Here is a 24,815-nt window from a genome sequence, read left to right as displayed (position 1 = left end):
GAGAAAATTTAGAGACCCCTCCTCCTCCTTAATAAATTTGTAATTAACAATATCCAATTATAATTGTTATTTAAACAGCATCATATGACCCGTTAAGCTCATGAAATTATACATTGTTCATTCACTTTTACGTTATGTTTCTATAGTGTATATTTTTTTGTCCAAAATGGTTGATTGCTTAATTTAATAGTGGTGCAGTTGTAGTAAATGTTACAAATTAAAAAAAGCTTGAAAAAAAGTGTCAAGTGGAGATTTTCCTTCAAAAATAATCAGTCTAAAGAATTAAACTAAATTTTATCAATTAAAGAATTAAACTAAATTTTATCAATTAAAAAAACATGTACAAGAAAGTAAAACTCATTTTATTAATTCAATGGTAAGGTTTTAAATAAAATATTCTGATGACTAATCTATTCTACATGTATTCTCGCATCATTTCTCCAGTACATCTTCTGAGGAAATGATATTTTATAAATAAGTTCCTAAGAGTTCCCATCTGTGTTCATGTTCTAATCTGTCAGTCAAGATCAATGTTCCTGAGTGACATTACTATATGCATATTATTTCGCGTTATAACGCGAAAGTAACGCGTTTATTCGCGAAAGTTTCTCGTTATATCGCGAAAGTTTCGCGTTTATTCGCGAAAGTTACGCGTTATATCGCGAAAGTTTCGCGTTATATCGCGAAAGTTTCGCGTTATATCGCCAAAAGTTTCGCGGTATAACGCGAAAGTTTCGTGTTTATTCGCGAAAGTTTTGCATTATAACGCGAAAAATTTATTTTTTTTACCTACGAAAATGAGCTCATTGGGCTTTCGTAGAAAAGCAAAAAAAAAAAAAAAAAGGAAAATTGAAATTTGCCCGAACTCGAAAATCCTATTTCGTGGGGGATGGTGGGGGGTGAGGGGGTTTGGGGTGGGGGTGGGGGGGGGGGGGGTAGTGGCCAACTTTTTCAAGGCCAAATTGCTTTCTCTTCCAAATTTTTTCCTACAATTCCTTTATATCACTAAACTATGTTAAAAAGGGGGGAGGCAACCAAACCATCCTTTCAATGAACATTTTCTATATAGTAAAGGTAATGCTGGGGAAAAAAGTGGGGGGACCAGCCCCCCCCCCCCCCCCCCCGTTGCTATGTCCCTGGAGTTAAAGACTGCCTGCAACACCACCTTTCTCTTTTGTAGTTTAGAGAAATCCTGTAATATTTGGGGAGGGGGGAAGGAGTTTGAAACTCATATGTATAGTAAATTAAATATACCCCCCCCCCCCAATGATCTTTCCCCAATCGCCACATTCGTAAACAATGCTTAATGCCTGGTTGGTCATGGGTATTAAAATTTAATTAAAAGAAATGAGCATTTAATTTTGTGAAAGATGCTAAGGTGGAAAACATTTCTGTGTGTCTCAAGTTTCAAACTTATTACGAGTACATCTTTGTACGAGTTAATATGACTATAATATGAAAACAAACATGGCGGACACAGTGACGGCACCACAAAACCAAAATTTATCTAAAAGAAAGATATGGGTTCAGTTGAAACGTTTAGATCAAACAGAACTAGGTACATTAAAAATTGTAGGCTTCTTAGTATCGTGATAGCAGGAAACATTTTATTTAATATGGAATTGCATATGTTATCCTTATGACTCGATGAGTTATGACCAGGTCCAGTATCCAATCACTTATTTAGCTACGTAGGTAGAATTACCTACGTAGCTTTATTTACCTACCTCAGGTAGCTTTATTTAACTATTTCAATGAAACTTTTCACAAATTTTCTTTTCATTGAAAAGAGTAAAAAAAATCGCAATTAGATGACTTTAAATATTTATACTAGGGGAGCAAAACATGTAGTTCCGTTGTTTGGTTAACTGTCCTCTCTGTTGGCTGCGGTGAGGCATGACTGAGTATGATTACTTCACATTGTGCTGAATAATTACCGACCTATTATCATGTTAACCAGAACTGGACTTCTGTAAGACTTCTTTGTCATTTCACTCAAGAAGTAACTGGTCTAACTGTCATACATAGCCCCAAAACTTTCAGGACTTTGATTGCAATTGCACAGAAAAAGGCAATTCTTCAAGAGTGATTTTTACATGAATTGTTTTCAGATGAGTTCAAAGTTGAAAATTATCACTGCATCAAAATGAAATTTTCTGCACATCCTGAGAAAAATGCTTTTTTATATAAATAAATTGATTTGGTAGCTAAATAAAGCTACCTCAGGTAGGCAAATAAAGCTAAGTAGGTAAATCAAGCTACGTAGCTAAATCTAGTGATTGTACCAGACCTGATGACAACTTGTCTCTGTCAGCTGTCTGTCTAACAGTCTATGTTTAATATGTAGACTCACATCATCAGGTCCAGCACAATCTCTTGATTTAGCTACTTTTTCTCACTTTTTTTTCTTTAATGTGTTTTTTCCAGTATGTTATTTAAAAAGTTGGACCTTGGTAGCAACTTTTGCAATTAAAATACTTTAAAATCAAATAATCTAAAATTATACTCTCTTTTCATATATGTTCATGTATAAACAATCTACATTACTACCAAAATTTATTCCATAGTTGCATATACTTCCTGAGATGCATTCACAGATAGAGTTCAGAGGCCCAAGTAAGGGTAACAGGATGTTTTGTGCCGATGCATGGTTCTCTCAGCAATCTTTTGCTCCAAACACATCAATGTGGTACTGAGTTTAGTTCGTTTAAAATGAACCAAAATATGATGAGATATATTAAAACAAAACGAGACGTCTTGCACCAAATTCGGCATGAATCATCCTGGCACGAAAGTGCTCAGTGCGAAACAAAATCAGCGCGAAACATCTTAATGTCAATAAAAAAGGTTAATTTTGGAATTGATTTCAGCATTTTATCTTTGGGATTATTTTTGGGATTTACATTATTTCAGAATGAACTTTGGTAGTACTGTACATTGTTTATATAATATATACATGTATGTCTTGAATAGATTTGTCGAATAGAAAGTAAATATCATTTGATTTTAAAGTTTCTAAAATATTTTTTAACAACCCAAATTTTTTTTAAAGCAATCCATTGTCGTATCACTCATTAAGTAAATTTCAAACTCCTGAGGTGTAGCTTCACTGATGGATTTAGAGGGGGGCCAAGGTGATTTAAAAATCATTTTTTTTATGTGCCCCCTCCCCCCCTTTCAAGATTCCTGGATCCTTCACTGAGCATTATGTGCTCATCATCTTAATCTATGAATGGGGGGGGGGGGATATATGATAAAAACCCAAGAGCAAACAGTCAATAGGACTTCTTCCTGGAATATGAAATAATGTGATTCACATTTATTATTATTATTTCAGAAATAATAAATCATAATCAGCATGATCAGGAAGTTTGTTAAGTCTTTAAATTAAAAAAAAAAATGTACAAACTAGAAGTAAACCCAGTCCCTTCACTGAGAAATGTTAAGTAATAATGCCATTCAGTGCTCTAAGTCAGAGAGATTTGTAAACTTGATAGAGCTAGACAAGTTATGTTATTTCCAAACTGAATTTTAAAAAAGATGCTACCACCCATGATTTCAAGAATACTAGTTAAGTATTTCATACAGAAAAACTTACATTAAACAAATGAATATACAACATGTATAGTTAAATTAAGGCTATAATGATTTATTCATTTCATTGTCCAAAATATGACAATATTTTTCTGAAAATGTTTTCTTGTTCCTATTTTATGTTACAGATGGTTATAGTGACAATGATGATCACGTAGTTGTACGGAGTATATACCTCAAAGACCAGGACGGATTTAATGAGGTCAAAGGTCGACTTTGTGAAACATTCCAAATCTATGATGAGGGAATTGTCTTTAAGGTATTTATAATTAAGTTGTGTTTTTATAAATGCACAAAGTTTGAAGCAAGATTGATATCCCAAGATTAGTCTACTGAATGCTAAGCTGTGTAATCAAGTAGGAAAATATCTTTTCTGTTATATTCATTATCTTATATATACATGTATAAAGCAATAAAACTGTAGAAAAATTATTTCTGAGGAATTCGAATCAATTACTTATTTTTTCCCAGATAAAATTTGGATAAATTAATCAATACAGAGAAACACGATTCATGTACAAACGCGGCTTCATCTCTGTTGAGAATATGTTTCTTAAATTTATATATCCTTAGATACTAATCACTACATTTTCAAGTTAAAATGCAAACAAATTTTGTAGTTTACCTGGATTTAATTCTTTCTTTTTTTATACAGCTTAGAAATCACAGAGGATCCTTAATTCCCATGAAAGGAAATATCCCAGTCAACTCCAAGTCTGTGTAAGTTATCAGCTTCAAGTCTGTGTAAGTCATGTAAACTCCAAGTCTGTGTATGTCAAGTCAACTCCAAGTCTGTGTAAGTCATACACTGTACAACTCCAAGTCTGTGTAAGTCATGTCAACTCCAAGTCTGTGTAAGTCATACACTGTACAACTCCAAGTCTGTGTAAGTCATACACTGTACAACTCCAAGTCTGTGTAAGTCATACACTGTACAACTCCAAGTCTGTGTAAGTCATATGCTGTACAACTCCAAGTCTGTGTATGTCATATGCTGTACAACTCCAAGTCTGTGTAAGTCATACACTGTACAACTCCAAGTCTGTTTAATTCATTCAACTCCAAGTCTGTTTAATTCATTCAACTCCAAGGCTGTGTAATTCATTCAACTCCAAGGCTGTGTAAGTCATACACTGTACAACTCCAAGTGTGTGTAAGTCATACGCTGTATAACTAAAAGTCTGTGTAAGTCATACACTGTACAACTCCAAGTCTGTGTAAGTCATATGCTGTACAACTCCAAGTCTATGTAAGTCATACATTGTACAACTCCAAGTCTGTTTAAGTCATGTCAATTCCAAGTCTGTGTAAGTCATACACTGTACAACTCCAAGTCTGTGTAAGTCATACATTGTACAACTCCAAGTCTTTGTACGTTATCAACTCCAAGTCTGTGTTAGACATACTGAAAGGAAATATCCAAGTGAACTAAAAGTCTGTGTAAGTTATCAACTCCAAATCTGTGTAAGTCATATTCACTTAATGTCTGTGTTATTTATTCAACTCCATGTCTGTGTAAGTCATATGCTGTACAAGTCCAAGTCTTTGTAATTCCTATACTGCACAAGTCCAAGTCTGTGTAAGTCCTACACTGTACAACTCAAAATCTGTGTAAGTTATCAATTCCAAGTCTGTGTAAGTCATTCACTGTATCACTCCAAGTGTGTGTAAGTCATACACTGTATAACTGTAGTGTAAGTCTGAGTTATACAACTCCAAGTCTGTGTAATACATAATGAAAAAAAATATCCCAGTCAACTCCAAGTCTGTGTAAGTTATCAGCTCCAAGTCTGTGTAAGTCATGTCAACTCCAAGTCTGTGTGTGTCATGTCAACTCTAAGTCTGTGTAAGTCATGTCAACTCCAAGTCTGTGTAAGTCATACAACTCCAAGTCTGTGTATTTCATAATTCAATTGAGTCCAATGCTGGAAATTGAGTTTGTCATCGTAGCAATATATTACAACAGTTACTTCATATCAATGTTCATTCACTAAATAATGGAAAATTAATAATGGAAAATTCATATCCCTCATTTAGCTTGAAGTGAACTTTTTTTTAAAATTCAAATTTGTATTATAAAAATATTACTGTTATCTTCTGTTTCCAAATGATCATTGATTGAACTTTTTTCAGTCCCTACCTCCTAGAAGTAGCAAAAGTCCATCAGAATGGTTTGTATCTTCATTTCTTGAGTAGTGATAAAAGAAAATGGAGAGTTATTCTCCTTTACCTTATCATAGTATGAGATGCTTTGATGGTCAACATGGTTCTATTATAAGATTTTGTAGCCCTTTTTTTTAATCTATCATAATGAAAACATAGTAGATACTTTTAATTTTTTTTATCTTGCAGTGACACCAAAGGCCAAGTCTATAAAGATCTCTGATCAGACAGAAACAATGAAGAAAAGATTTGAAGACATCATTAGAAGGGTAAATACTATTCAGATTTCTATTTTCTGCGTGAATTTTTTTTTTTTTTGGGGGGGGGAGTAATACTAGAATTTCTAAATCCATCTTTCAGACAATTTTTTCTACAAAAAAAGTCTCTGAAGTTTTGGAAAAATTTTGTTTTGAAACTTTAAATATATAATACCTAATATTGCTGAGAAATTTATTATGCAATATACAATGTACTGCAATATTTTTAACTGTATTGTGATTAGCTGCAATAATGTACAGAGCCCTTTCCCTTCTCTCCAGAAAATATCAGAATTTAAAAAATCAGAAAGGGCTGCTTAATTGCAGAGTTACCTTGGTACAATGATCTTTCCTCATTTTTTCAAAACCTTCATTTATAAGCAGAATGTCTTTAACTATGATAAATATGTTGGAACAAAAGAGTTCTTAATGATTTAATAACAATTTTACAATGAAATACAACCAAACTTGAAACAAATCTCTTGTGTCTAGATCCTGACACGTTCGTAAGCCATGTTGTTTTCGCTTTGCTCGAAGGAAGCTTATAAGGCTAATCAGACAAGTTCACAGAGAACAAAATTTTGTTACATTTGCAAACCTGTAAAGGATAGTTGTATAATCCGTGTCATACAATATCATTGTCACCTTTTTCCTTCATATGTACAATCATTCATTTCCTATGTAAATATTATTGTACAATTTGTAATATGCCATGGGATGTTTATCCTAAGTACCTGGGTAATACATTGTAAATAAATTACAAAATTAGTAAGCAGGGGAGATTTATTAGCAATTTATATTTGAGGTAAAGGCTGCTTGTGACTCAGGTTTTCCTGGATGTTAACCCAGAAAAAATTTAAACAAGTTCATGATAATGCTGGGAATTTTCCACTCCATTTTGAGAATGGGGCTCAGACTTTGGAATTGCAAGATGTTTTTCAAGAAATAGACATTTATGATGAATAAAATCGACCTTTTATTTAATCATTCTAAACAGTAAATCAGAGAATAGATAAATTATATGATAAAGTTTTAGCCACGTTTCTTAAAATTTTGTTCATTTCATTCGGTTTCCAGACCTGGCCATGATTTTTTTCCAACAGACCTTTGATCAAGTTACTATATCGGTTTATTTTGGGGAAAAAGGAAAAGAATGCAGGCCATATTCAGCCCAACACGGGCCTGTGGAAAATCCCTGAATGTCTTAGGAAATGCAAAATTTTTGCTACAACCACATAGTTACATGTATTTGAAGAGAAAAAAATTATACAAATACTCTTACTGACTAGAAAGCTAGTAACAACCCTATGTGTCATGACCATGGTCATTTGGTCAATGGCTATGGTTATTTGGTTTTAAGTGTCATATTCCTGTATAATTTATAAATTGAATACCGAGGATTCTGTAAACCAGCTTTTATTCATGACGACTATATTTCAAGATTTACAAGAAATAAACTAGTTCGCAACAATTAATTTTCACGATCAAGCCTTTTTAGACCTCGAATCTGTTACAAAAGTTTTACCATTCCCAAGTAACTATAAGCCCTATGAACCAAACTTGCATGGATGATACATCTAAGGTTGTACACTACCAGACTTGCTTCGGATGCTGGAAAGATGAGTGACCAGGTAAAGTTTTTGGTCCATATTTGCATGGATGATGCATCTACGGATGTACACTACCAGACTTTTGGATCTGACCTACATTTTCCAGATGAGTGACCAGGTTAAAGTTTTTGGAGCAGGTCTGAACTATAAGCCCTACCTGTTCCAAACTTGCATGGATGATGCATCTAGGAAAGGACACTACAAAACTTGCTTCGGATGCTGGATCTGACCTACATTTTTCAGATGAGTGACCAGGTTAAAGTTTTTAGAGCAGGTCCATTCCACAGAAACTATAAGCCTTATTTGGACCAAACTTGCATAGATGATGCATCTAGGGATGGACACTACCAACTTGCTTATGCTGGATCTGACCTACATTTTCATTCCCAAGTAACTATAAGCCCTACCTGAGCCAAACTTGCATTGATGTATCTAGGGATGTACACTACCAGACTAGCTTCGGATGCTGACCTTTTTCATTCCCATGTACATAAGCCCTACCTGAATTGCATTGAAACTGGACACTACCAAACTAGTTTCGGATGCTGGATCTGACCTACATTTTCAATTTTTTTGGACTAAACTAGCATGGATGATGTATCTAGGGATGGACACTACCAGACTTGCTTCGGATGCTGGATCTGACCTACATTTTCAAGCCCTAGCTAAACCAAATTTGCATGGATGATGTATCTTAGGATGGACACTATCAGACTTGCTTCGGATGCTGGATCTGACCTACATTTTCATTCCCAAGTAACCATAGGCCCTAGCTAAACCAAACTTGCATGAATGATGTATCTAGGGATGGACACTACCAGACTTGCTTCGGATGCTGGATCTGACCTACATTTTCATTCCCAAGTAACTATAACTTCTACCTGAACCAAACTTGCATGGATGATGCATCTAAGGTTGGACACTATCAGACTTGCTTCAGATGCTGGATCTGACCTATATTTTCCATACAAGAGACCAGGTTAAAGTTTTGGGAACAAATCAAGTACTTGATATCTGCATATTAACAAAGTTATGAATATTTGTTAACACTATACATGTTTTTCACGCTACACGTGTAGAAATATGTGTATGCCATGTAAGGGGTTAAACACAACTTGCAAGAATATTGTTGTTTGGGTGAATACTAAATATTAAGAAAATATGATGTAAGATTTACATTGCTTAAACTGATAACATTCGTCGAGGTGAGCTTCGTAATCTTTGATTACCTATGTTTGGATCTTTTGTTAATAGACACATACATTTTAAGAACGGGTTTGCCGTGAGAAATATTCGTGATGACAAGGCTCTCGCGAACTTTGTGAAAATTTCTCGCTTGCGAATAAAAGTTGGTTTACAGTAATACTTACCATAAGATGATTATATGATTCATCTCATGACCCTGAAATAGGAGTCAGAGAAAGCAAGCACCTGTAATAGGAATCACAAGTAGCTTAGAAATAATAATAATTATACTTTGACATCAGGTGGAGAATATAGAATCTGTGACACCGGATCTAGACTTCAGAAGAAAAGAGAGAATTGAGTCTGTAAGTAACTGTCTTCATTTTATTGTTTACATCAGGAATCTAACAGAACAATTTTTTCTATTTGTCTTATGTAGATATTTTCCCATGTGATTTCTTTTTATTAATAAAGGCCATATGGGAAAATGTACAAAAACATTTGTTATTAGCAGCATAGGATGTGGAGTTTATACCACCATACTCAAGTTTTCTGAAGTATAAAAAGAAATAAAATATTAGACAAATATTTACTTTTGGCCTTGTGAACTTTATCTGAAGTATCGTATTTATTTCAGGAGATACGAGAACTAGAAAATAAACTGGTCTTTCTCCAGAAGCGCCTGAACGAAGCGGAAGTTAGTCAATGGAAGGGGATGTTTAAAAAGAACCCGCTGTGGTAGAAATCTCAAACAAAGGACTGTCTGTGGTAAAGAACACTCTGTCGTAAAGAAATCTGTCATAGAAAACTCCAGCAAAGAAACTGCTGTGGTAAAGAATATGTGGTAAAACACATAAGATGTGGTAAAGAATGCTCTGTCACAGTTGGAAATCTCAGACAGCTGGTCTTGTGCAATGACAAACACACTGTCTACCTCTTGTTCTGTACGTTTTTGTAAATGGCTGTTTGTTTTACGTACAACATGTTGTTGATGTTTATAAATGTAAATCTGGGTTTTTCTATTATATATTAATAACCTCAAGAACAGTGTAAAATCTTTTTCTCTAAACTGAATCAATAATTTGTCATCATTTTTTTAACTGCTATCTAATTAATGGGGATTTTTAACTACAGTGGCTCTAAATGAAGGCTATTTTATTAAAGCTACAAAATTATTAAATGATTGCTAAAATAATTTGCATGTACCAAAAATATACAGTGTAATTGTGTTTAATATTTCAGACATTTCGAAACATGACTAAAACTTATCTGTAATATTTTTTTAAAACCAAAAAAAAATTCTCTTCCATTTTTTAAAGCCTAATGTGAGTTTTAATTTATTCATTCCACTTTTATTTTCAAAATTAATATTTATTATCATTGATATATTTATTTTTATTGATAATTTTGTATTTTCAATACAGTTTCAAAAATTAACATCTAGGGTGTCTTATACCGTAGAAATTGTGTAAAATAGTCCAATGTGAAAACTGTTTAATGGTTCATTTTCAACTTGCTCTTGGGACAGGAATGACTGTTAGCTTTGAATGGGACATAGAAAAGATGTTTAGCTTATATTAATACACCTTACAATTTATTTTTTCAAGGAAGTCAATTTTGTGGATTTTTTCTTTAATTTGCCTTGCTGATTTTTTATCTTGGCAATTTTACAAAATGTTGTATTAGGAAAAGATTATTTAAGTTTCTGAACTTGTGTCTAATCCTTTTAGCTCTTTGTCAATAAAATATGTTCAAATTCAACTCAAGATTTCTTGCAAAATTGTGTCAGTATTTCCAAAGACTTGTCTCCCCTCCATTGACAAACCAATACATTGAATGATTTTTTTTGTGATGTTATTTTACACTTTTCAACAAAAATATAAAAAATTCATAATCTAAAAATAAGAAAGAAATATTTTCATCTCTTAGTAGGTATAAAAATCTGTTGAAAGCTTTAATACAAGAAAATTGGAATGTGTATTGTTACACAAAATGATATATGAAGGATGAAGTGATCGTCCATTAATAAGGATATTGAACATCCCCATCCCAACCTCTAAATCTATATTGTATGAAGAAAAAAAAGCCATTTCCCATATAATCCGTTTTTCATCAAAAGATGAAATCGCCCATGGGTACATGCATGCAGAAGAATTTTTTTGTAGTTTTTATTTACAAGAGGAACAATTCAAGAAAGATAACTCTGCCTCGCTTGATGAAACGCGTTCAGCGATTGGTAATAGGTGCTTGGTAATTTATTTCAGTAAAAAAAAAGATAGTAACTTTAACAAGCTTAAAGGAATGTAGATTTTTTTTTAATAGCAGAAATGCAGAATACATTGTAGCAGAATATATATGCTTGTGTGGAATTGACATTCAGTGTTAGTTTTGTGTAGTTAATACGATTAATTTATGTCAGGAACTAAAATAGGCTTGTCAAAATGCACTGTTAATCAAGTATAGACTTTTTTATGTACAGATTTTAATTCGAAAAAAAATATGCTTGCTTAACAATCTTTTCAATTTTTGCAAAGCATGACCGATTAGATTTTTAAACTTTACTATAATATATCTTAGATTTATTTAACAATGTCCCTAAACAATGAAATTTAAAGCAAGGATTGACGTGCAGTATTGTTTAAGGTGGTTTAAATCTTGATAGCTTTATACAGGGTAGATAATGTCCCCGTGTGGATTAATATATATCCGTCAAACGGAGATATACATCGGAGACTTGTGTTTTAACATTAGGTGTTTTAGCGTATGTGCGATGTCAAATACTTACGTTGATTTTTTTTATTTTGATATACGTCCAGGGGTAAAACAGGTTAACAAACAAATGAATATAAAATCGAGATATTGAAAGGGAATTAAATAGATCCGTTAATTCGGGCATTTAAAATTTAATTTTAAGCCTTTCAAAGGACGGGTGAAGGACAGGGTTAATTTTATATCACTGAAAAAATAAACTTTAGAAGACGATATGGCAAAATATGCTGTCATATTACACGTACGTGGTCTAGTTAAAGAATATTTTAGAAATTACTTATTAATGCAGTTTGAGATGAATTATTTGCAGACCTATAGTGTTATTGTTTCATATACTATAGTCTTTGACCATGTCAGAGACTAATACATGTACATGCACATTTATATAAAATCATAAAGCTACATTTCCGCAGTTAGAGTTTTAATGCACTCAAGGTATACCATGCTGTATATCTAGTAAAATTGGTCGACTTAAATTTATTTTTCTTAATTTATAAAGAATTTTATTTTTTTTTCCCCCAGATTTGACTTTTGTGATAGAGGGATAGATGCAAAAGACACATTCCACCTTCGTAAAAACAATGAACACTTTTAATGCCAACAGATAATGCGAAAATACCTGTACATGTAGTCATGTACCCTGTGGACGTGTTGTAGAAAGTACACAATTATTCACCTGTATTCACTTGCATGTGGACATGCACGACGTGATGGTTAGCGCCATTTCACTTCAAATTTTATATTCAATCTAAAATCATGACAAGATCTCAAGCACCTCTCTCTCTCTCTCTCTGATCACAGGTGCTTGTGTACAGGACCCCCCCCCCTCAGCCCCTTACCCCAACTATTTTCAGCTCAGATATGAGCTTGAAAGATTGCAATTTCACTTACTATTGTTGATTCGTAATTATATAAATTATTTTTAAATTCATTCAGATAGAAATCAAAGTCAAGTAATATAAATATTGAGATTCCAAGACTCTCTCTCTCTCTCTCTCTCTCTCTCTCTCTCTCTCTCTCTCTCTCTCCGTGCATGCATTTATTTGCCCACCTGCTTTACTGTTCAATAAGATTACGTAATTGTTTTCCTTAATCAAAAAGCTTAAATCTTAAAAGTCTTACAGTCTTTTTATCAACGAACAAAAAGACTGCACATTGTAATAAATGTAAAAGATCGATGCATTTCTCTTTTCAAGGTGGCCAAGAAACCTTTATATAGACCTGCTGAATTAAGTTGAGGGTAATTAATTACCTGCTCCAGACGTTTTTCTTACTCATTTTCTTACATGCAGAGGAGATTAACATGGGAGGTTTCATTCAGATCAGATTTAGTCTTTAAGGAAAACTTGACATGCAGCCAATCTCTGGATGTGTAAGAATATGTAGCGACATGTTTGTGGGGTTTAAGTTCGGGGGTTAAGCTCTGTCGTTAATGTTCAAACAACAGAGAGAGCAATAATATATAACAGATGCGCTCTTTACAAAGAGATTCATATTTTTTGTCCCCTGCTTTCACAGAGAGTCGGAGATATTTCTTTGGTTCTGTATGTCTGTTCGCCTGTACAGTATTTCTGTCAGTAACTCTTTCATTTTCGCGCAAGATCTCGAAATTTAAGCTTCTGCAATGAAATTTCATATTGTATCAACTTCCTAAGGTATATATTTAAGAGGAAAATCCCTAATTATTTTGAGGTCAATGATCAAGGTGGTTAATTCATTCATTTTGTCTGTTTGTAAAACTTTCAATTTTGGCCCATATTTTATTAACTGTTGGGCTTTAGCAATAAAATTTTATACCTTAACTCCCTGTGGCGCCGCCCGCCCTTCTTCAAGTTCTAGATCCGCGCATCTTCTTTTTCCCCTAGATAAGAGAGTGCACAGATTCTCCAATTATTGTGTTAAGAAATGTGATTAATATAAATAATTGATAGATAATCAATTAATACTTTTGATTTTTCCTGGCTTTGCCTAATACATGTAAGTATATCAGATTTCTACAAATATCGCAGTCTTTTTAACTTTTTTTCCTTCCTAACTGCTTAATAAAGAATGCATGTACACTGGACCAGGTACATTCGCAATATACATGATATATGAATAAAATTTACAGAATCGGCCTAATCATTGTGCAGGAAAGAACATTTTACTGAGTGCAATGAAAACGCTGCTTAAGGTCCATTCTATACATCCTTAAAATCGACTTTCAAAAAAATTGGGGCTGTATTTTTTTACACCTTATTTTTTAAGCGATCTAAGGCAGGTTCTATATATAAATGTACTAAGTAGTGTCATTTCGGCATAGCTATGTCTCTAACTGTTAGACCTACAAACATGCAATATTTCTAGACGAATGAAGCACTTTAAATTAATAAGCGCTTCACTATCACTGTACCTTTGTACCTTCACTTTTACGTAATATCGAAGATTTTGCTGTGTCGGCAGACTGAAGGCATGTAAAAAAGGCACCAAACGCCCACAAACACGTATAAACTCAGCTGGGGATAATGAATGGGGACAGCTGTGGGGGTAAAACTGTATAAATAGTATAACTTATAGTATAGCCATCAGTAGGTACTCCGTATGAACTTCTGTGAGGGAATTCAGACATAAAATCTCAGAGAACTTACCGTTGCCACGGTTTCCCCGTCCCAGACACAAAGGTTAAGTGTTATGTATATCCCCACCCCCTTTTTCTTTCAATAAGTGCCCCCAGTTTTGTTGTAGAATTCGTGATATGTTTTTGAAAAAGAAATATAATCAAGATATACATATGGATTGCATTTAATCTGGCAAAACCAACGTAAGAGAGACTTCCTATCAAATTCATGCTATTGTAAAAATCTATAGGTCCACAAGCCTATACATTATAGAATAATACGGTATCAGTTTACCAATATGCATAATTTTTTTTACTTGAAGATATCTCATTCTATTAGTTGTTGGCGATATATATCTGGTGAGTGCCCGATATTCTGCCATTTTCCGATTTATTTTTAGAAGCGCACATCGAGGGTGTTTGATGTCAGCCATACAATAGTTTAACCGCAGTTGTCATGATCTATACCTAATCGAATAGCACATTGAGCATCCCTGCTCTGCAAAGCTGTATGCCGTACGGATCAAGAGAAATCTATCAAATATAACTCAACCATAAGTACGCTTATTAACGAAAAATGCAGAGATGATATCCGAGGAATATTTTTATAATTATGTTCCCCAAACGGAGTTTGGGAACATATTGTTTTTACTCGGTTTCTTATTATTATTATTATTATTATTATTATTCTTTTTTTTCTTCTTTGTTCTCCGGTACTTTTTTGTCCGCGAGTGTTCTCAGAAACTGTTCACCCAACTAAGTTAAAACCTTTTTAGGGTTAATAGGTGTCAAGTGTAGGTGTGCACAACGAAGGTCATTTTGCGCGCATACGCATGCACGTGCGTGCGCGTGAAATGAGTGAAAAGACTGATATACTTATCATAGCCATAACTTTTACATTTTTTATTGAAATGCTTTGAAACTCATTCTATAAGGATATATTAATAGTCTAGATAATATGACATGGTCAAATTAGCACGAACTCACGTGCATGCACGTGCGCTTCCCTCTGATTGGCTGAAACAAAGATTTCAATATCTCTTTTGTTTTTTGACGAAATGCTTTGAAATTTTAAACATAGTCATGCATTAGGATATACTACAATATAATATATAGCAGGTATCATGAAAACACGCGCATGCACGTGCGCTGCAATCTGATTGGCTTAAACTTTAAATAGGTATAACTCCTTTGATTTTCAACGAAACAGGATGGGATTTAGAAAATAGATAGACAAAGTGGATTCCTACAAAAAGGTAAGGTCATCATGCACATGCATGCACGTGCATGCACATGAGATGGATAAAATCAAAAATACACTTGATGAAGCGTATTTTTTAATACTTTTGGATTAAATGCTTTATTATTTTATTATATTAATGTATATAGATAGTGTAGACAAGAGAATATGGTCATTACGCACATGCATTTACATGCGCACGCGTGCAAATGCTAAAATTTGAATATACTCGGTATACTTCAGGGAAACGTTGTTAAATTGTAAAATGCATAGAGTTTGTCGTTTTTAATGAAGCTTAAAGGGAGTATGGCACCAAAAGGGAGTTGGGGAGCGTTTGGGGAACATCTGTAACGGTTCCCGTTACAATTAGCCCTAGTTATACAATGGAATGCAATTCCGGGGAATACGGATTTATACCAGCAAGTATACCAGAACTCTGATTTTGCAAACTAATGTTTTTGGAAGAGGAACCTGCTGGTTTTTATCTGGCTGACAAGATATTTTGATTGTAGAACAGTGCGCTTTCACCTGCCAGTGTTTCCTTGAACTTATTCCCCCTTTCTCTCAAACTGTTTTCCTTACTTGGAGAGAGATTTTGGTCGCCATTTTGTGAAACCTGATATACCTTAAAGCTTTTTCCGTATTTTTATCAATGAAATTACATAATCAAGTGTAAACATCGTTTTCTTTGTTATATGCATTCATTTTATTTCTACTTGAACACGATATGAACATTATTCAAAGTCCAAATACCGGTATTAATGGTAACAGAAATTTAAAAAACGAGAATTTTGACTTTTTTAAAAATTGAAATACAGTGGAGCCTCATTTATCCGGACGCTTTGGATCCTAGTCAATTTGTCCGGATCGATATGTGAAGCGTCCGGATACCTGAATCACCAATTAAACAAGACATTATAACATTTAAAAATTTCGTCCCGATGAAAAATCGTCCGGATACTGAAGCATCTGGATATCTGGGGTCCGGATATCTGAGGGTCCAGTGTATATATAAAGAGGATCGCGGATCAGGCCTAGCTATTTATACATATTAAATAGCCTTTTTCCAACAAAAAAATTAACTTTATCAAAAATCCTCAATGAATTTTTATACATAGTGGGCCCCTTACTTATATTGCAAGGTAGCTTCAGAACTGTAGCTATTATCTGTCCGAATTTTATCAAGCAGAGACTTACAGTTTAGAAGCTAGATGCAAGTAGTAGTAAAGACACCCTCTGGAAAGGCAGTTTGCTAGTGAAAAGGTTTGAACAGCCGGCCCCCTTCCATCCATCCTCACAAAGGGGCATTCGAGTGAGAAAATACACTTTTTGTCCAGGATTGCAAAGTTAAATGAATCGTGTGCCTGATAGATTGATGGTATAAAATCCTAATTTAAAAATGCTATAATATTACATGCACCATTTGCAAACAGGAGCAGAAATAATCTAAAAATGTATTTTGTTAAGAAATATTAACGGACACTTACATGTAATGCACTTAACCTTGTGCAATTTGCCAATTTCAGAAACAATGAACTCATCTATATACAAGAATAATTAAGAAAAGCGTTTATTTGTTTATACAGAATACAGCTTGTTTGCTTGGTGCAAGTGTTATGTTTATATACAGCATGCATGCTTGTGTATCGCGTTCGATGCGCTTTTCTTTCATAACAACTCTAAACTAATGTGACTAGCAGAAAATAATATGCTATCATTACCGCTATGATTCCCCAACCAATTATGATTTTTTAACTTGACTCTAATTTTTACTTAAAGTAAGGAATTTGCAGAGACTGGTCATTTAAAAGACACAAGGATTAATCAAATATTTGTATCAATGTTTTTTTTCTGACAGAACCTTAGCAGCCGAATGTTTTATGATATGGTGGCAAGTCTCAGTGTAGCAATGATATCAGATGTTAACATCTGTCGCTTTATTACCAGATGTGTGTAAAATGTTCGATCTCATGCAATTAAACTTGAAAAAAATAGTACAAGCAAACAGTGAGCAATCGAGTCGAATTTGCCCAATGTACATTGTATATCCTTCCTTTACTATAGGAGTTTGTCAGAGATGGCCATGCTTGATAGCATCCTCAAGGTCAGAAACAAGGTCGTACGTGCCGAGAGGACAGGGAGATAAGACAATGGAAAGTGACAGGAAGACAGCAGACGATAAGAACCAACCATCGTCTGCTGAATCCGGGACACGATAGGTCTGCTTCAGTAGAAATAGTATTTTAGTCGATGAGTTCACAAAATATATATATATGATAAAAAACTTAAACTATGCACTTTAAACTCCCACCCCATCCCTTCCTTCCCTGAATTTTTCATTTGTGAATGAGGACATTTTTACCTCTTCTTTCCTTTACAAATGAAGTATTTTTAATACAATAGCGCTAATGAAGAACACAATCAATTATTATTGATACTCCGTATTTTTTAGGAGGGGGGGGGGGGTTCTATTACAGTAGGTACAAACCATAATTTCCATATGAAGAAGTATATTAAAAACTCTTACTTCGTGTAAATATAAATTATGACCTGTGGGCGTGTCATGGTCTTGAGCTAAGGTCATCTGGGCAAGTTCAAGGTCACTGGCATAAACTCCGTACGACAAATATCTGTAATTTCTAATTAACCTGTTAAACAAAATATGTGCATATCTTTGTGTGAAATGTGTAGAAGAGGGATGAGGTTTTCTTATCAATTAGGGAAAAGCTTAAACATTATTCTTTTAATCTTTACTTTGAAATTTTAGTTAGCGGTAATTTTTTTCAAGTTAGTTTATAAATATTTTTCTCCAAAGTTCATATATCTTGATTATCTTAAATGATATTTTACTCTTGATCTTTGATATTGCACAAAGTTTCATTATCGAGATATACTATTAAGGGGCAGAAGTTCCTTCCTTGTTTCAGTGCAGTCTCTCTGTTTCTCATAACGATCTACTTCCTGTGTTTTAGTACTAACTTACTGTCATAGATATTCACTCTAGACCCACAGGCAGTTGATTTTGTAATAACTTTTTTAACCCATAATTATTACAGTTTACATGTAGGTTTTCAGATGTAGCCTGAAATATTCTAAAAGTTCCACATATAGCTATCTCTCTTTTATTGTTCTGATGGGTTCTTAGGGAGTTAAGGGAGTTATATTTCTATGTAAAAGTACATGTAATATAAAAAAAAATATTTCCTGAAAATAATAACCTGCAAGGCCAAAAATATGGCATTTCACGTTTATGTAATTTTAAATAATAGACGACGATATGCCTTAAGCAAAACCAAATAACAAATCCTTATTTGCCCTTAGAACAATTTACTTTTGAGATATAATTTTAAAAATATATATTGATATTCTAAAGTAACATGCACCTATAGAACTCCGTGAAAGTAAAATGATAAAACTTTGTAAAATCTCTTTTGACGCAAATCAATCTAATTAAAATTAGACCTTTCATCTCGCTCTGCTCTTGGTAAATTGATTTGTCGCTCGTGAAATCATCTTCCAGATTACCTGAACTCAGCTACTGACCCTGTTTATTTAAATTCAAATTCAGTTAAATGTTTGATGTATGCTGATGACATAATTCTACTCTCCTCCACAGCGGAAGGTTTACAACAAGAACTTAATATTCTACAGCAATACTGTAACGATTGGTGTCTCTGTGTAAATACATCTAAAACAAAGATAGTTGTTTTTAACAAAGCAGGTAGACTCTCCAAAACAAAATTTTACCTCGATGATGTCGAACTGGAATGTGTGTCTGAATACAAATATCTAGGTGTGACATTTTGTTCTTCGGGTTCTTTCTCCTTTGCTCAAAAGCAGCTTTATCAAAAAGCATTAAAATCATTTTTTAAACTCAGGAAAAATTTCATTTCCCTGAATCCTGAGGTTAAAACCACTATTCACATTTTTGACCATACAATTAAACCTATTTTATTGTATGCATCTGAAGTTTGGGGTTGTTTTAATCCATTTACAAAAAAAAATAGCATACCCAATTGTACTATTGATAAAATATACTCCAACTTATTCTGTGAAAAACTCCACTTGAAATTTTGTAAATCAGTACTAGGTGTGCATAAAACTGCAACTAATTTTGCTGTATTGTCTGATTTAGGTAGATTTCCCCTGCACTTTGACATTGTAAGATCAATGATAAGGTACTGGTATAGGCTTGAAAATCTAGGCCATTCTTTCCCAATTTTAAAAGATGCATATTGTGAATCCAAATCATTGTTTGAGAAAAACATCCCTTCTTGGTACAGCTCCATTAATTTTCTTATTACCAATATCGAGGGTATTCGTGATTTAACTTCAGTCAAAATGCACAAATTCAAACGTGAACTTAAAGATTGTTTATTTAGATATTATATACAAGAGTGGAATTCTCAACTTAAATCACACTCTGATAAAAAGCTGAGATGCTATAGCACTTTTAAACAAAATTTTGGTCAAGAAAAGTATCTTAATTTAATTAAGAATTTTGAGCAGAGGAGAAGTTTTACTCGTTTTCGCATATCAGCTCACAGGCTTAATATTGAAAGGGGTCGATATATAGGCATTCCTAGAGAAGAAAGACACTGCAATAGATGCAATAACAAAACAGTTGATGATGAGAAACATTTTCTCTTTTCATGTAATCACATTAAGGATGAAAGAAAAGTCTTGTATGAATTAATAAACAATTCCTGTAAGAATTTCCACAACTTGGACAGTGAAAATAAGTTAAATTGGCTCATGACTAATGAGGATGTGCAAATACTGATTCAAGTCAGTAAAATGATTATGAGAGCTGAAGTTTTAAAATTTTTAGTAAACCTGTTTTTTTTTTTTTTTTTTTTTTTTTTTTTTTGAAATTTAATGTGTCCCCTCATTCCCTTCTTAAATGTACAGAATAAGTCAGAATGGGTGTCTTGAATACTTAGAGTACGGGTTTGCCAGTATAATCGGCTGTGCAGAGGCATCGTCCCCTGGTACCCTCTGTGTCCAAGTTACCTTTTCTTTACATTAATTGTATGCTACCTTCAAGATCACAGATTTACATTTATACAGGATAGTACCATTTGTTTATATATATACATATATTTGTGTGTAAATTATTATTTTTGTATGCATGGATATGTGTAACAATAAGTGTATGTTTATAATATATACTATACATACATATATTTGTATATAAATTATTATTTTTGTATGCACAGATTTGTGTAACAGTAAGTGTGTGTTTGTGTATGTGGGTATGCATATGTCAAATATCTATTGAACTAACTCCAAGAGATTAGTTTGCATTAAGTTTCTAATTATATGCTAAGTACTTATTAATTGAAATTACTATTTCTGTTAATACTTAAATAATTTTTTTTTTTTTTTGAATGACCATCTTCAATACTTAGGGTACAGGTTTGCCAGACTGGCTGTGTAGAGGTATCATCCCCTGGTGCCCTTTGTATTCAAGATGCACTAGTTTTATATTAGAGTACTGCCATTACTACAAGATTTTTTTTTTTTTTTTTTTTTTTTTTTTAATTTACCTTATATCTATCAATTTTATTTAATTGTGTTTTCTTTTATCATTCTATGGTTTCTATGCTTTTGATCCAGTGTGGTGATGCACTTCTCAATGTCAAACTTAATCACAAGTCATGTTACATTATCCTTAATATAGAATTGTAATCAATGTTATCATTTTGTAATAATTGTTCATGCCCCACGTGGGCCCTTGATTGGTGAATAAACATAATATATATATAGAGACTTGCCAGTGGACAGCTGCAAATTTTGTCCAATACTCTGCACTTAGGGTCATTTCAAAAGCAGAGAGGGATTTTTTTTTCGTGCCAGCAAGATACTGCGACACAGGACCTCGGTTTATACGGTCTCATCTGAAGGACCAGTCTCCACGTTCCACAATGGGATTCGAACCCGCGGCGTAAGGATCAACTCCTTACTTCACGGTTCTAGAGCAAAAACGCTTTAACCACTGCGCCACGCGGGCGAAAAACCTGACCTGGAGACCATTAACTGAGGACAGACTTAAGTCAAAATTTTGATTTCGAATAGCTTATCATTTATAATACATATACTTCATCCAAAATTTGCAGGATTGTATGTATAATATCCCAATTAAAACAAAAGCTTAAAAAACGGTCATTGTTTTCAAACTTATCTCAAAAGTTGTATTGATTTGAAATTTTGTCTTTAGTCTGTTCTCAGTTTATGGTCTTGGGTCCTGGTGAGGTGTCGGTCCTGCATCTACAAATACATGCAATACATAAAACTAGGAACGTTAACGTATGATACGGTGAGACTGACTCTGTTTAGGAGCAAAGGGCACGCTAGATAAACATGTTGAACTTTGAAGTATCATTAACCTGTACTTGAAATACTGCAGGAGTATTTCAAATCTTGCCCATTCACAAATGATATGAAATTCCTCTGTAGTATTTGTACACACTATTGAGATAAAACCTTCGCTTAGTTTGTGAATGATATAGCTATTACATCAAGTACATGCTGTTTCAATCCAAATAAGTGTGACAGGTGTATAACTACATGTATATGGGGACAGGAATAACTACATGTATACGGGGACAGGAGAAGGCGCTTACGTATATAAGAAAGCAAAGAGCTTGTCGTTCGGATTGTATAAATGTAAAATAAGACTTAGGGTTAAAAAATCTACAGTAACTTTAAATATAAGTACCTTTAAAAGTTCTTTCAATAAAGATTTTGACATTTTCAGACAAGAAATATACCAGGTTACAAACAAACGTTTACTTTAGCACACTAACAAAAGACATGCAGGTGTGCTCCATTTTTGTTTGTTTGTTTAATATATATTTTATACCTGATATTTCTTGTGTGAAGGTAGCAAGCTCCTGTACATCATATAAAATCAAAGTAATGTTGGTCTTCATTTTAATTATAGCTCATACATGTACATGAACAATTTTTACTTTTTTGTTTGATCCGCCTCTCTGACTATTAAGACAGTTGAGTCCTGTATGGTATGTGTGTCGTCTGCGGTCGTTTGACCTATCCTTTCAAGTGCTTGACATTTCTTAAAAACCGGAAACCATGTTATCAACTGCATTCGCCTCCGGCATTTACCTGTGTCTGAGTGACATCATCATGTTGAGGTAGTCACTCTCTTGTCTTCATAACAAATGTATAAGCTATAGAGAGAGAGAGAGAGCAAGAGAGAGAGAGAGGGGGGTCCTTTGTACATGTAGTAAGAAAAAATATTCAAACAAGGTAAAAAGAATAAGAGTTAGAAATATTATTTATAACTAAAAAAGCCTGACCGAAGTTCATGGTCGGAAATGAAGTGAAGAGTCAAAGGTAAAAAAAATTATTTCATTAAAAATAAAAAAGAAAAAAAAACAAAACTTTAATATCTCAAAAACTTTTAATTTTAAAATGATCTACGAAAACTTGTTCAAATGCTTTAAACTTTTCAACATCTTTGTTGAAGACAAATGGATTTTTTTTATCCGGTGAAAAAATGTAAATTATATTCAGTTGGTGGTGCCTTAAATCCGCCACCAGCAGAAACACAATTTTACAAAATATATGTATGCTCTGTACTTAGAATATATTGAAAAGACTTTTAATCCAACAACTCGCCAGACCTAATATACGATCGATATATTTAAACTTGGTCAAATATACAAGTTGAATAGGTTACCTACAAGAGATCTCTAGAGGTCACTTTGCCGTGGAAAGAAAAGACACTGCGTCCGAAAATGTCTGATTTACTCAATCTTTACACCCGCCTAAGGAGGAATGCAAGCAAATCCCTCCTGAAAAAGCACCTGACTCCGGACCGGTACAAGTTAGTGAGGGACCGGAAGACCAAACTAGGAGGAACCCTTGCCGACTGCATACGGTCAGGTAAGGGAAAAAAATATGCAAGATTCTACACGTGTGCATGCATATATAGGAAAGGGGGAGAGGCTTTAAAAACGGTCATTCAATATATGGTCATAAAAAGGCTTGATTCGGGGAAAATATTATGATATGAGGGGGGCCCAATCAGGGTGTGCATGGGGAGGGTATGTGTGTCTGACATTAAAGGAGGAGCGGATCTGGGGTAGATAAGAGGGGATTCTACGGTTCAGATATTTACCTGTAACTCATTTATTTGTTCCATAGCTTCAAAGCTTGTTTTAAAACAATGAAAAGAATCCATTAAATCGATTATTGTGTGTACAGGCCAAACACAGGGCACACCTTACCCCGCCTCCCATGCAGTCAGCAATTTTCCCCTCCCCCATGTAAAACTATATATCCCCGCCCCCTCCATCAAAATTTGCATCATCCCTCTCCATGCAGCATTATCTTCTGCTATTGCTCTAACTTGAAGACCGTCTCAAGTTTTCATGCTATCATTAAGCAGCTTTGTGAAAGAAACTGACCAAAAAAGGCACACGGAGAGACACACACACACAAAACGTTAAAAACTGAAGGGTTTGCTTATTTTGAGTGCAATATTTTTAAACTGCACTGACCATGCATTCGTGCAAAATACAAAACTGATGACTCAACTGTTTTTATTTGCACCATGCAAGGGTATATTTACAGCTCTTGATGGACGTACACGTTAGAATTTAAATACGATCGATTCTTTAATCTACTACCGCCTTTGTATTATCATTATTGAACAAAAACAGCCTGAATGTGTCAGATATAGAATATAGATGTGTACTACACTGTAAAAAAATCTGATAGCTCGGTAAAAAAAATCGAGCTTTTGGATGACTTATTCATCTAATTTTTAAAAAAATCAAAGAAAGCAAATTTTGTAAAAGGGTTCTTTGTAAACAATTGAAAAACATGGTATACTCATTACTTGTACAAGGAATTGAATCAGTTGATGTTACATCTCAGATCTAAGAGATGATACGAACAATAAATGAAAATAACATCTTTGGTCAGTATATATAAAGTAAAATAAGTTTAACCTGGTACATTTTAATATACTAAGCATCATTCAAAGTTTTACAATAATGCATTCCTTAAATCTAAACTTAAGTGATTGGAGAAAGAATTTTTAACAGCAGTTTACAAATGTACAATATTTGACTGTTGTAGAAGTTTGATTGTATCATAGTGCATCATTTTTTACAATCAAATTACAATTATACCAATCTGCATGGATATCATTTTTATTTATTTGGCTTAAATTGCACATGTATCATCGATCTGGCCTTAACTTAATTGCTGTTTTATTCACGAAGTCGGGATAAAATTGCTTTTAAAAATATATATTATATTTGAGTTTACTCATGAAATATGACTTTGTGTTATGGAATTTAATATGTTGAATTGAATTTATGCAATATGATATACTATAGTATCTATAGCTCAGACACAGTTATGCA

General features: G+C 33.7%; 1 protein-coding gene across 1 annotated transcript; it reads left to right on the top strand.

The window, feature by feature from the left end:
- The first annotated feature begins 1,462 nt into the window (after nucleotides 1-1,462).
- Nucleotides 1,463-10,570, top strand: LOC134253006 (uncharacterized). Its single transcript, XM_062735535.1, has 7 exons — nucleotides 1,463-1,558; nucleotides 3,723-3,853; nucleotides 4,250-4,314; nucleotides 5,728-5,765; nucleotides 5,947-6,026; nucleotides 9,112-9,174; nucleotides 9,447-10,570. Exons 1-7 carry the CDS (start codon nucleotides 1,468-1,470, stop codon nucleotides 9,549-9,551), a joined length of 573 nt encoding a protein of 190 aa, XP_062591519.1. The 5' UTR covers nucleotides 1,463-1,467; the 3' UTR covers nucleotides 9,552-10,570.
- Nucleotides 10,571-24,815: the final 14,245 nt, after the last annotated feature.

Source organism: Saccostrea cucullata, unplaced genomic scaffold (assembly GCF_032062105.1).
Source record: "Saccostrea cucullata isolate Sc308-1 unplaced genomic scaffold, CSIRO_AGI_Scuc_v1 ctg1602, whole genome shotgun sequence".
Classification (NCBI taxonomy): domain Eukaryota; kingdom Metazoa; phylum Mollusca; class Bivalvia; order Ostreida; family Ostreidae; genus Saccostrea; species Saccostrea cuccullata.
This window is presented reverse-complemented; position numbering and strand designations above follow the sequence as displayed.

What these genes read in the sequence shown, in the direction of transcription:
- LOC134253006 (XM_062735535.1), top strand. Translation starts at nt 1,468, where the DNA reads ATGGCGGACACAGTGACGGCACCACAAAACCAAAATTTATCTAAAAGA. An exon ending in AGCAAAAGTCCATCAGAATG is followed by an intron (nt 5,766 to 5,946) that starts GTTTGTATCTTC and finishes TTTATCTTGCAG; the next exon opens with TGACACCAAAGGCCAAGTCT. An exon ending in GAAAAGAGAGAATTGAGTCT is followed by an intron (nt 9,175 to 9,446) that starts GTAAGTAACTGT and finishes TATTTATTTCAG; the next exon opens with GAGATACGAGAACTAGAAAA.